This window comes from Wyeomyia smithii, chromosome 2 (genome assembly GCF_029784165.1).
Source record: "Wyeomyia smithii strain HCP4-BCI-WySm-NY-G18 chromosome 2, ASM2978416v1, whole genome shotgun sequence".
NCBI classification, from domain to species: domain Eukaryota; kingdom Metazoa; phylum Arthropoda; class Insecta; order Diptera; family Culicidae; genus Wyeomyia; species Wyeomyia smithii.
In genome coordinates this window covers 249,592,739-249,605,152 of record NC_073695.1, presented here as the reverse complement: position 1 = coordinate 249,605,152, position 12,414 = coordinate 249,592,739, and the positions used below count along the sequence as shown (strand labels likewise).

The 12,414-nt window shown below is 39.7% G+C and overlaps 1 protein-coding gene across 1 annotated transcript; it reads right to left on the bottom strand.

The window, feature by feature from the left end:
• Nucleotides 1-5,494: 5,494 nt before the first annotated feature.
• LOC129724919 (mediator of RNA polymerase II transcription subunit 18) lies at nt 5,495-12,367 on the bottom strand. The gene is made up of 4 exons (XM_055680199.1): nt 12,114-12,367; nt 11,957-12,047; nt 5,817-6,018; nt 5,495-5,755 (listed from the first exon to the last, which is right to left on the bottom strand). The coding sequence occupies exons 1-4, from the start codon at nt 12,245-12,247 to the stop codon at nt 5,535-5,537; spliced, it is 648 nt and encodes a 215-aa protein (XP_055536174.1). The 5' UTR covers nt 12,248-12,367; the 3' UTR covers nt 5,495-5,534.
• Nucleotides 12,368-12,414: the final 47 nt, after the last annotated feature.

Here is a 12,414-nt window from a genome sequence, read left to right as displayed (position 1 = left end):
GTTCTAAAAAGAACCGCTTCCATAATCTTCAGTTAGAAATTCGTGCTACAGAACGCTGATAATCACACTATCGGTAGCATTGAAAATATTGCTTGACCGCGCATAATAAAGTTTGCTCTCCGCTGTGCCCTCCAGTAGCTGTGCCAACAAAATATCCTGCAGCGAACGATGGTAACTGTTGCTGCCGTATGCAAAATAAAGGTAACATGCTCCGCAGTGCCTGGAAGTTGACTCGTATGCAGCTCTCGTTTCTCAATGTCGCGTACCTCTAGCAGCTATACTCCACTCGCTATTCTGTTACAAACTAGACTGAAGCTTAATTTTCTACACGCAGTCTTTTGTATCGAGTTCAGAGTAGATTTTTGCCATTAGGGCGTGGCCACGCAGCTTAGAGAAAGACAATCAAACTAAAACACTTTGTTGAGTCAAAATATGTAGGCAGTGGAATTTATTTCGTCCATGTTATTGTTATCTGTGCTCGGAAAGCAAGCCAATAACGAGAGAAATGTATGGGAAAGCTTGACCTTGGAACTTTTCACCTTCTTCCACCACTAAGCAGTAAAGCAACAATGTTGAACATTATATCAAAAAATTGTTACACATTTTATCTATCCACCGACATATAAATGACTAAGATGCATTAAGTCGTTCGCTTGCCATAATCGTTTGAAATTTGACGCAACATTTGCCAGTTTCATTTTCAATTTCACAAAGTGTAATCTAGCCTTGGCCTTGAGAGAATAATTTTTGATAACAATAATCAAACGTAAAGTTAAAATAAGAAAGACCACGTGATTCACTCACAACTTTGATCATTCAACATTCATCTATTTCCAAGTGCTCTATTGAATAACTCATTTCAAACTTTATTTAAAATAATGAGCCAACGTTATGAAATGATATTTCTACTAAACAATTTTACAGTTTAAACCAAATCAGAAATGACAAAAAATACTACAAGGTATACAGCCCTAGGGGTTGTATGGAATGGCGACGTAGGACTAAATATTTAATATATGCTAAACTAAATATTATTATATGCTGCGCCTTACTGTTCATAGGTAACACTACCGTTTATTTTTGATAGTCGTTATTTTAAAACTAACGATGCATGAATACATGAAAATTTTACACTAGTAGTAGTTGCGAAAATTCTCATATTCTTATCTTCAAGCATCTATAGTTCTGAAAAGAACCGATTCCACAATATTCAGTTAAAAATTCGTGCTACAGAACGCTGATAATCGCACCATGAATATTTTGAGTTGACTCGTATGCAGCTCTCGTTTCTCAATGTCGCGTACCTTTAACAGCTGCACTGCTCTCGCTTATGTGTAACAAACTAAACTGAAGCTGAATTTTCTACACGCAGTCTTTTGTATCGAGTTCAGAGCAGATTTTTGCAATTAAGGCGTGGCTACGTAGCTTCGAGAAAGAGGAACAAACCAAAACACCTTCGATACTACTGAGTGATTTTCATAAGCATCAAAAGAAAGGTTTTGCTTTCCCGATGCGAAAATCACTCTGGTTCTTAGATTAACTAATTTTCGTTTCTAACATTTGACTGATAACGGTGTTCGAGTGAATACAAACAAACAATTAAACCGGAAAATCACTCAATTTAGCAGTGCAAATTCTTGAAATGAGGGTTATGTCTTGTTGTGATAAACTATTCATAGGCAACACTACCGTTTATCTTTGGTGCGCCCTGGTCGTTATTGTAAAAATAATTATTGAGAAATAGATGGACATTTCACACTAGGAGTAGTTGTGAAAATTCTCGTAACTCTTATCTTCAAGCATTTATAGTTCTAAAAAGAACCGATTCGATAACCTTCAGCTCGAAATGTATGCTTCAGAATGCTGATAATCACACCACCACCGGTAGCAACGATAAAATATAAAATTTGCTCTCCGCTGTGCCCTCCAGCAGCTGTGCAGCAAAATATCCTGCAGCGTACAATGGTTATTATTGCTGCCGTGTGCAGAATACAGGTAACATGCTCCGCGGTGCCTGGAAGTTGACTCGTATGCAGCTCTCGTTTCTCAATGTCGCAAAGCTTTAACGGCTGCACCGCACTCGCTATTGTGGAACAAACTAAACTGAAGCTGAATTTTCCACACGCAGTCTTTTGTATCGAGTTCAGCGTAGATTTTTACCATTAAGGCGTGGCCACGCAGCTTAGACAAAGACAAACAAACCAAAACACTTTGTTGAGTCAAAATATGTAGGCAGTGGAATTTATTTCGTCCATGTTATTGTTATCTGTGCTCGGGAAGCAAGCCAAGAACAAGGGAAATGTATGGGAAAGCTTGACCTTGGAACTTTTCACCTTTTTCCACCATTAAGCAGTAAAGCAACAATGTTGAACATAATATCAAAAAATTGTTACACATTTTATCTACCCACCGAAATATAAATGACTAAGATGCATTAAGTCGTTCGCTTGCTATAACCGTTTGAAATCTGACGCAACATTTGCCAGTTTCATTTTCATTTTCACAAAGTGTAGTCTAGTATAGAAAACAAAGACGTAGTCCTACGTCAAAAAACGAACTCAAGAACGAAACGACCATAGAACCTCTTCGGATTTATTACTTTACCATTGGTTATTGATCAATTTGAAGAGCAGTTATCAATTAAGTATTTTATTTAGGCAGCTTCTCCAAAAGACTTGTTGTTACTCAAAACAAATGATGCTTGAACTGTTTCCGTTTATGATAGCGCTACTTCAAATGCAAGCTCACCCAATGTTCGGTTCTTTCGAAATCGTTGCGTATTTTTTCTCAGCTATGCGCACAATTCGCTCACTCGCGAATAGTGACTTCACGCCTAAGCCGAGGGCATTTTTCCTGCCCTATCTTATCAGCAGCAGCCCCACAAAAACAGACAGTGAGCCGAGCTTTGCACTTACCCATCACTCATCATATGTCTTCGCATGGGGCTTCGAAGAACGAAGACCGGACCGGACGAACGGGCGAAATCGAATTATGGCCTCCCGATATTTTGGTGCAGTTATTCGGGTAGCTTCAAATTGAATTTAAATTTTTTCGACAGCGCGCGGCACCACCTGTGCAATTCGATACGTTTGCCGGTGACATTCTTGCATAACCCACTTGGCCATTGTTGAAGGGCGTTTAAAAGCTGCGGGTCCGATAAACTTACTGTGTTTCAGCCGGGCGGCTTCTGTTGCATTTTGCGCTACGGCCGCCCGCCGATGGACTGTGGGACTGTGGGCAGGCCCTCCGCTGCTCCGCTTCAATACTCTAAACTTGCACCTTTCGCTCGATGACGGCGTCGTCGTCGTCGTCACCGTCGTTGCCAACCGCAGCCAGGTAGACGACAGTCAATGTCAAGAGTAATTATATCGCAAATCCTTCCACAGCCCATTCCGTTTCCACTCTACGGTACGGATTCGGTTCGCTTGTTAGCGATAGTGAATCTGTTTGTAACCTACGCTGGCCACCGTTAATCGAATTATGTATGCCCCGATGCAAAGTGCGTAGGTCAGCCGCAGTAGAAAGTTTTGTATGGGGTGGACTTTGTTGCAGTACCATCGATGATTGATTTTTTTTTTAGAATTAGCATGTTTGCTTTCTGCACGAAATATTTACACTTCTCAAGGAAAGCTATGCTGAGTATTTCACAAATGTTTGAAATTCAATTATAGAAATTAAAAAACATGTTATAACAATAATGATAATCGGCCAGAAATGTTTGAAAATCGAACAACTTTCTTTTAACTTTTTTCGAATTGCCAAGATAAAAGGTAACAATCGATTAACATCGACTATATAATGCCACCCGATCAGATGAAGTCAAAAAGTCATTTTTTTTTCACCACTTACAAACATGTCCTCAATGCCGTGTCAAATAAATGTTGTGTGAGCAAAAAAAAAACATGTCCTCAATACTTCTCACAAAAGAAACTTAAGATTTAGATCTGAATAAGTCAGTACTCACTGGGTTAAGACAGGTTTTAAAATATTTTATCTTATCTAGAATATTGAAAATCATTTTTGGGAAAACATCAAATTTTTTTTACGATGTAAATTATAATGTCCAATAAAAAAAACCTGTGCATGCCTCAATTGCTAGCTTTAATAGATAAAAAATAATTTAAAACTGAAAAAAAACTCGCTTAGTATTTTGCCGGACATTAAAACGAAAAGTTTTGTTTACAGCATCGAATATTGAGAATATGATACAGTAAAGTCTTTTTTTTTACACGGTTTTATTTCACACGATTCTTTTTTACGACGATTTTCCAAATAACGCGATTTTTTTCTGCGTCGTTTTCTCAAATAACGCGATTTTTTTTCCATGATTTTTCATTTCGCGTAAAATTGTTATAGTAAGTAACAGTAATGGTAACAGACTATAATAAGCTGTTTTTCACACAGTTTCATTTTTACACGGTTTTTGTTTTGCGCGATTTTTTTACGACGTTTTTCCAAATAACCCGGTTTTTTTTACGACGTGTTTCCAAATAACGCGGTTTTTACACGGTTTTTTTGCAAGGTACGTAGAATCGTGTAAAAAAGAACTTCACTGTATGTTAATTCTACTACAAAAGATCGACAACTCTCTTATGCCGTCTGCAGATACGTATTTTGGTTGCTACATACAAAGTTCATTTACAAAACATCAAAAACCAGGACAGAAGTGATTATGTTCAAAATGTCTATTAAACGACTTCCAAAAACGATTAATACGTTTATTTCACTCAACACATTTTTTTTCAAAGTTGTGCAGTTTTTCCGTGTCTCTTAAAAATGCTATATGAGCGTTTTTCACTAAGTTGGTAGCCAATTCCTCAACAATTCTTAGAAATTCAAAAATAGAACTTATTCTATAAAAATAAGCTATCCATTGCTGACATAATCACTTACCTCCCTTACTAATGAAACTCGACCAGAAGCGTCATTCGATCCGAGTGACGCTCGTAACGCTCACCTCCGCCGCTCGTTTCGCGCATCGTCTATTTTCAGATTTAATTTTATAACTATTTGCAATGGCCCATCATTTATATCTGGTTTTGTTTGTTCTTCTGCCGCGAAACACGAGCAATTTTTTCGTCCTTTTCAGCAGAGGGTAGACCCCATTTCTAGGTGGGAAAACACATTCCTCGCATTCCTCGGGCCGAAATACGTCAACAATGATTTTACCGCATTTTTAATTAGATGCGAAAGCACTTTCAAACGAACGGGGAAAGCTGCGGAACGTGAACGGAGCGACAGAGAATGGGTTTGCTAACGTTTCCGCACATAAAGTAAGCGCATAATTTGTACAACCAACTCTGGTATGTAGGGAAAGAGAGGTTAGATAGCTGCTGAGTTCAACGTGAGTCACCTAGATCGTAAATTCTCGGTCGAGTGTCCCCTAGCTGTCAGTACGTGCGGGTTGCGAAGCCGCGTGAGGTGGAATTTTCTTTTATCTTAGCAAATGCGCTTCCGTTTGTTCTAGTTTCTTATGTTTTTGAAGGACAGGTCGTAATTTATATATTTTTAGCTTTATTTAATACTTTGATTTACTAGGGCATTTGGGCGAACCGTTTGTAGTCGATCTTCTCCAGCTGGACGAGGGGTTTGAGCTGCTCCGCGAAGATACGCATGTCCTCTGCGATCGCGTCCTGACCGGTGGGTGCCAGGACGGAAAGTTCTACCAAGTAGCTCTGTGAGATTGACTCCGATCCATTGACTTTCGTAATCTTGGACACGGTTACCTTCATGCGACCCTTACGGAACATGTAACCTGTTGGGAAGAATTGGAACTTTGCTTGCTTTGTTTGTTCGAAGTAACTGCTAGCTCTCACCTCGTGTGATATATTCGAAATCTACCCGAAAGCCCATTTCAGTGAGAAATTCAACCACGTGTGGTGTGCACGCTATGTCCAGACTGCTCCGCACTAGGGTAGGTCGGGTACGATCACCCAGTTCCGGCTGGCCGATGTAGCGCAATTGATAGGGTGCGTCCACGTCTTGAGCTCTGCGGACACGCAGTGTCATTACGGGGGTCTAAGAATGTTGGTAGAGAGGGTTGATATATTTGATTGATTATTATATTATTAGAATTTGATTTTTCATGGGTGGAAACATTCTGCCTACCTAAAATTATGTTTGCATGTGACGCATAATTTTGGGCATATACTTGTGTAAAAACTGGACAGAAAACTGTTGTGAAGAATTGATAGTGATTTGAACAATAGATGCGAATGGACATATTTTTCAATAAACCTTCACCATTGTTTTGCACTAAAACTTCAAACCTTAATAAATATTGATAATAAAGAAATTGTCTAATATCCAAGATGTTTTCTACCCGCATGTACCTACACCAACCAGTGTGTCATTGCTGCATATTGTTTTAGCCTACTTTCGAGATGGTCTTGTGTCCTGGATTTTTCTGTAAATATTTGTAGTTGATTCGGTATTCTGTTTCTTTTTCTATTCGAAACGTACAAGCCAACCAGGTGGTGGAGCTGCTTCTTTCTTCGTGGTTCAAGAGCTTAATCCTCACGCTTCCGCAATGGTTTGATCAGGGTGCACGGAACATCTGCCTCGTCGTCGTGCTCTTTCTCACTTGTACTCCCATACTGTTTTAATAATTTAAAATTCATTTGTTCAAAAACCAAACACAATATCATTCTCAAAATATGCATATTAGCCAAATTGCACACGAGTTTGTCAACTTTCGTTGCGTTTATAAACGGGTTGCTGTGATATCCAACTCATTACAAAAGTTGTCTTTGATGTTGAAAACTTGTTGAATCAGCAAAAACATTTTAAATGCGTTTTTCTCGATTTCATGTCTATGGTAGGTATATTAGACCATTTTTCAATTATGGGCAGAGTAGGTGTATAGAATGCGCGTTGGTGTACACGATTGTCAAAGATTTATTGCAACTTGTCTTTTGCTGTGTTATAACGAAAGGGATAGAAAAATTCGCTCAAGATCATTACTTCCCCATCTATCGCCATCTATTCGTATGAAGTTCTACTCTGTGATTTTATACGACTTCTAAAACACGACCTTTTTATGTAGAGATGTCAGAATATTCCAAAAAAAGTTAAATTCAATGAGCATCAAATAGTGACTTGAAATGTCTTAGAAAACTTAATGCCCATTTTGCTACAAAAAAGCAAGCCCTTTTTTGATTTTGATTTTGAAATACTATTAATATGCTGGGCCGAAGAAAACCACATTCGTTGAGGACTAAGTTTTATTCTAGTATTTATCCCATAACTCTCAATAATCATAAGTGTTCGAAGTATCCGCATTATTCCTATCTCTAGTATGACAAAAATAGGGTTATTCAAAGGAACTATCGTATATTTTTGGAGAAAATGGTAATCATTGAAATGTATTCTTAGTTCAAAAACTATGAACACACTCTGGCTTGAATTTTAGGATCTCACACTTGACGAAATTCCAGGAAAATGTTTCGGACCTACTTGCCCAGAATGCAAGCGTTCAATTTCATAGGCCTGAGTAACGAGTGGAAATAGAATTCCTTTTCAAAAAGGTGAGGAAGGGCCTGTACCCGCTTTAATTTTAGGCTTTTGAAGGAGTTCTTCATAATTTGTTAAGCTTCACTGGTTTGTCTTCATTGTTTTGGGTCGTTTTCTTTGTACGATTTGCTGGATTTTACGTTCAAAGAAAGGTTTATGCTTTAGTAGTTCACAAATATGAAGATACCAGTTGGATTTTTTGAGTTTTTTTGTTTCTATTCAGCTTCTAATTAGATTCAAAAGCCAAGTTACAATTTATGATTTGATGCTTGCTATAACAATCCCATAAAACTACTCTCTTGCTGAGATTTGTTAGAGAAATTTTTGAAGTTGCATTAAAACTGCCTTAAATGCATTTGTGAGAGGTACTCATAGCTTCTCGTAGACCAGTTGAGTTCAAAAGGTTTAACTGCACTCTGCTACTATAAGCATTAATAGGCCGCTATACTAGTGATTCCCTCCTGATGACCCACAACCGGCAAAAGAGTCGTGAAGGCTTTGGTAAATTGAACAAGTGAATGAATCTTGTTTCCTCTGTTAGATCTGAAAGGTGGTTGCAATTTTGCCCCAAAATCATGTTGTGATCAATGACTATTAACCTTTTAGTGCCCAGTGCCGCCTTTAGACGGTCTCTAGTTAAACCGCTAAAAAGCTTCAATTAGAACTTGAATAATGTTCATAACGCTTCATTGTGATTTTTTTGAAGTCCGTCTAAAAACTTATTTGGGCCTTAGAGGGTTAAGGACAGGACAGAACCAAATGACAAGTGTTAAAAGGTCCAAAACAAAAAGTCCTAATAAGTTTTTAATCACAATATGTGAAACTATTTTGATCAACTCAACTAGTTAGTGTTTCAAATTAAATAAACCCCACTCGCCATAAGTTTGGAATCGCATTACTGTGTATAGCAAAACCAAATTTGAATTTTTTTACTTACTTTCATGACGACAGATCGTTGAGATTCTATGCCGAATATAAGATACTACAACACTCGGTCTTGAGCTGCTCCTCTCCAGTCTCCTCTTACACCCGCTGCTCGGGCAACTTTGTCGACAGCACACATTCAGCACGTGTGAGGTCTGCCACGAAGTCGTCAGCTTCTATTGATTCTCTGCTAAATATTATCTCTGTCGGTCGCTCATCCGTCATCCTTGCTACGTGGCCAGCCCACTGCAACCTGCCGTGTTTCATTAGCTTGATAATATCAGCTTGTTTATGTAATTCGTACAGCTTGTGATTCATGCGCCTGCGCCACACCTCATTTTCTAGTTTGCCACCCAAGGGCTCGTCGATTGGTCTCCTTCCACGTCCACGATTCATGTCCGTAGACCGCCACCGACCGGATCAGAGTCCTGTAGAGCGCAAATTTCGTACGGATCTGTAGGCTACGGGACCTAAGTTGGCTACATAATCCGTCTCTTAATCTCGCGGCTCACCTCGTTGTCACATGTCACGAGAGTACCAAGATAAGCAAATTCGTCAACTACTTAGAAAGTATTCCAATCCATCTCCAGGTACACCAACACTCGTAGAACTACCCTGCTTTCTGCCATCCACCATGTACTTCGTTTTGGCAGTGTTTATGGTGAGTCCAATTCTTGCGGGTTCCTCTCTGAGAGCCTTAAAGGCCCCCTCAACAGCTCTACGGTCAACACCAATGATGTTAATGTCGTCCGCGAAATCTAGAAGCATGTGAGACTTCGTGATGATGGAGGCACTTCTCTGCACCCCTACACCTTTGTATTGCACCTTCTAAAGTTATGTTGAGCGAGAGTCCGTCACTTTGCTTCAGACCATCTAACGTTACAAACTAGCCCGAAAATTCGCCCACCGTCCTGACGCTTGATGTGAAACCGTCTATCGTTGCACGGATTAGTTTAATCAGTTTTGTTGGTAAACCACGTTCAAGTATAATTTGCCACAAACTCGTTGCGTTTCGTACGCCGCCGTGAAGTCTATAAAAAGATAGTGTGTCTGCAAGTTGTGTTCTCGAAACTTGTCGAGGATCAGTCTCAAGGTGAACTTCTGGTCCGTTGTAGATTGTCCCGCTCGAAAAACCTCATTGGTATTCTCCAACAAAGGCTTCCTGCAACGACTTCAGGAACAGGATACGGGAAAAAAATTTCAAGCGGAATTAAGTAAGCCTATGCCTCGAAAAATGATACAGACGAGTCTATGTCCCTTCATGTAGATATGGCATATGAGCCCTTCCAACCAGTCCGTAGTAGAGGTGGGCAATCCGCTCACGAACTAATCGGAAGATCTGATTCTTCAGCTTTTTTTAAAAGAGCAGTAGCTCACCCGTTACTTCAGAAAAAAACTAGCTGATTTTGCTGATCAGACACCGCAAGCGAGAACCGTGTGAGTGTTTTACACCCTTCTTACCGAGCCCAAAACTGCCCGCTGCAAGATAACTCCCAGCAACCAGCTGCCACCGACTGTCTGTTCTACTATGCTTAGCCCATCCACCAGCCGCGAGAGCAATTAAAATTATCACCTGCATCTGTATAGATTCAGAAGGTCAATGAACCAGTTCTTTCGCTCTTTTCGTCCCACTTTTACTATCCATTCTGGTGCGTACCACTCTCGCAGCTGGTGGATGGTTATGCATAGCAGAGCAGACAGCCGGTGACAATTGGTTGCTGGGAGTTCTGTTGCAGTTTCGCGTGTGGCTCTGCGCAGGGCTTTCACATGGCTCTCGCTCGCGCTGTCTGAAAATAAACTATATTGATCGAAAAGAGAATAATGTAGCATGAAAAAAGTGAGTGAGCGGTTGAAAAGAAAGTTTACCTTAGTGAGCGGTACGGCTCTGATTCGCTCACTTTAGTGAACCATTTTTCTCACCTATAGTCCGTAGGCAGTTGTTTCTCAGACCATAACTTGAAAGTAATTTGGTGAATTGCACTACAAAGCCGTTCGCTTCCGCCTTCGAAAAATACAGCCGGTAAGCCGTCCTTCCCAGCGGCTTTCTGGTTTTTCAGCTCTATGCAGGCATTATTCACCTCGTCCGATGTTGGAGGGTCCGTTGCTTGTTCGTCCTCCCCACTTTTTATCCTGTTCCCCTCGATGACTACCCTACCATACCAATAACGGGACGAAAAAACCCATCGTGTTTGATAAGGCTGTAATTGAAGAATCTGGCATTGATCCTCAATACGCATAGACGGTCATTAATAGGCCTCCATCTGATGACACCCTTCATGTGGAATTCTGCCACAACCAGTTAATAGTATTTTCTACCTACTATATCTCGTGAATTCAACTGCTTAGCAAGTTGCGGTCCTCAGTCAGCTTGTTCAGGACGTCAAAGGTTTTTGGTTTACAGACAGTTTGGTTGGAGAGGAAACCTACTAGAGAAATTTTGAAATACTTTTTTACTTTCCACAAAGTAAGAATCGTGGGATAAGTTAAGAAACGAAATACGAAAACTTGCGTCCATCAATCAGAAGTCCGACCTTCTAACGGATTTGTTGAAAGCCGGAACGTTCTATGAAATAGAAATCGTGAGAAAAGTGATGGTCAAAAAACGATGAATAACGTGCACACTACGGTCACATAACAGGAGAATTCGGTACTAAACTGTTCCTTAATCAGAAACCTCTTACCTGCTGAACAAATTTGGTAAAGGTAGTAAAGTTTAACGAGGTCAGAATCGTGAGATAAGTTAAGGTCAAAACAAAGCCTAAAGGACAAGTTTGCTGAAAACCGCAACTTTCTACGTCGTCGGAAACACGTGATATCAGCTCAATCCAGGTGATGCTAAACTGTGAAGCAATACTCAGTGAAGCGATTCCAAACTTATGGCGGGAGGTTAATTTTTCATCTATAGTCAATCTAAGAGTATTATAGAGTGCTAGTGCTAAGATGGTCTTTTCTTTTATCTAAAACTTAGCCTAGAGGATTACACACTGATTTCTCATTCTAAGCAATACGATATTCAATTATAAAAAAAAATCTAAACGTGAGTACACGTAAACTTACAATCTCACTGATTATTTATATGGTTTATAACGTTTGCTAATGCGCCGAAAGCAGCGATTTGTTGTAAGCTATTACTTATTAGCGGATTTTCAGGGTTGACTCACCGGTAGAAGTTATTTCTTAGTTTTTAGACATTTCATGTATCCTAAAGGAAATTTCTCTCGCTATGACCTTATTTGTATATTTTTTTGAAGACCTCTAAAACTTGAGCTTCTCAGATTGTCAAGGTTTTGCAAATTCATATCATTCAGCCTTCCATAATTTAGCTTTATGTAGGCATAAACGTTTTGAAGGACAGCTTTTGGTAGTAGATTCTATAGCTTAATCTACTCATAATCGAGATTGAAAATTAGTAGTTAAGTTCCAAACTATGTCATAAACTATTGAACTCAAATCGAATAGTCCAAATAGTATACGGTACCAGTTAGAAATACTACGAACGAAAATAACTACAGAAACCTACCTTCTCATTGGGTAACTTCAAACTGAGGCACATCTCGTAGTCAGTGAAAGTTTCCGGAGGAGTATCAACGTTATCACAAAGCCCTCGCAACCTTTAGTTGATAATTTAAAATGATTTTCATTACATCTTAAATCTTTTTCATATTACAATTGCTTACCGATGCAGCAAATGCTCCGCAGCCGAGTCCAGGATCGATCCCTGCAGTAGAAACTCCTGGTTAGGAATGATGTTGGACTGCAGCGCCTGCTGCAGTAGATCGACAGCATTGACCGGTGTAGCGGATGTGGCCATTTTACGTCTGTTCTCGGAATTACCACTAAATTTGCAATCAATTTTCTAAACTTGGTCTTTCTCGGCAAGCAGCGAAACGTAAACAACAACAAGCATAGCTTGAGCGGCTTAAACATTTGACAGTTCATTAAAAGCCGCCAGCGGCGGCGGCTGAATAGCTTTAAGAA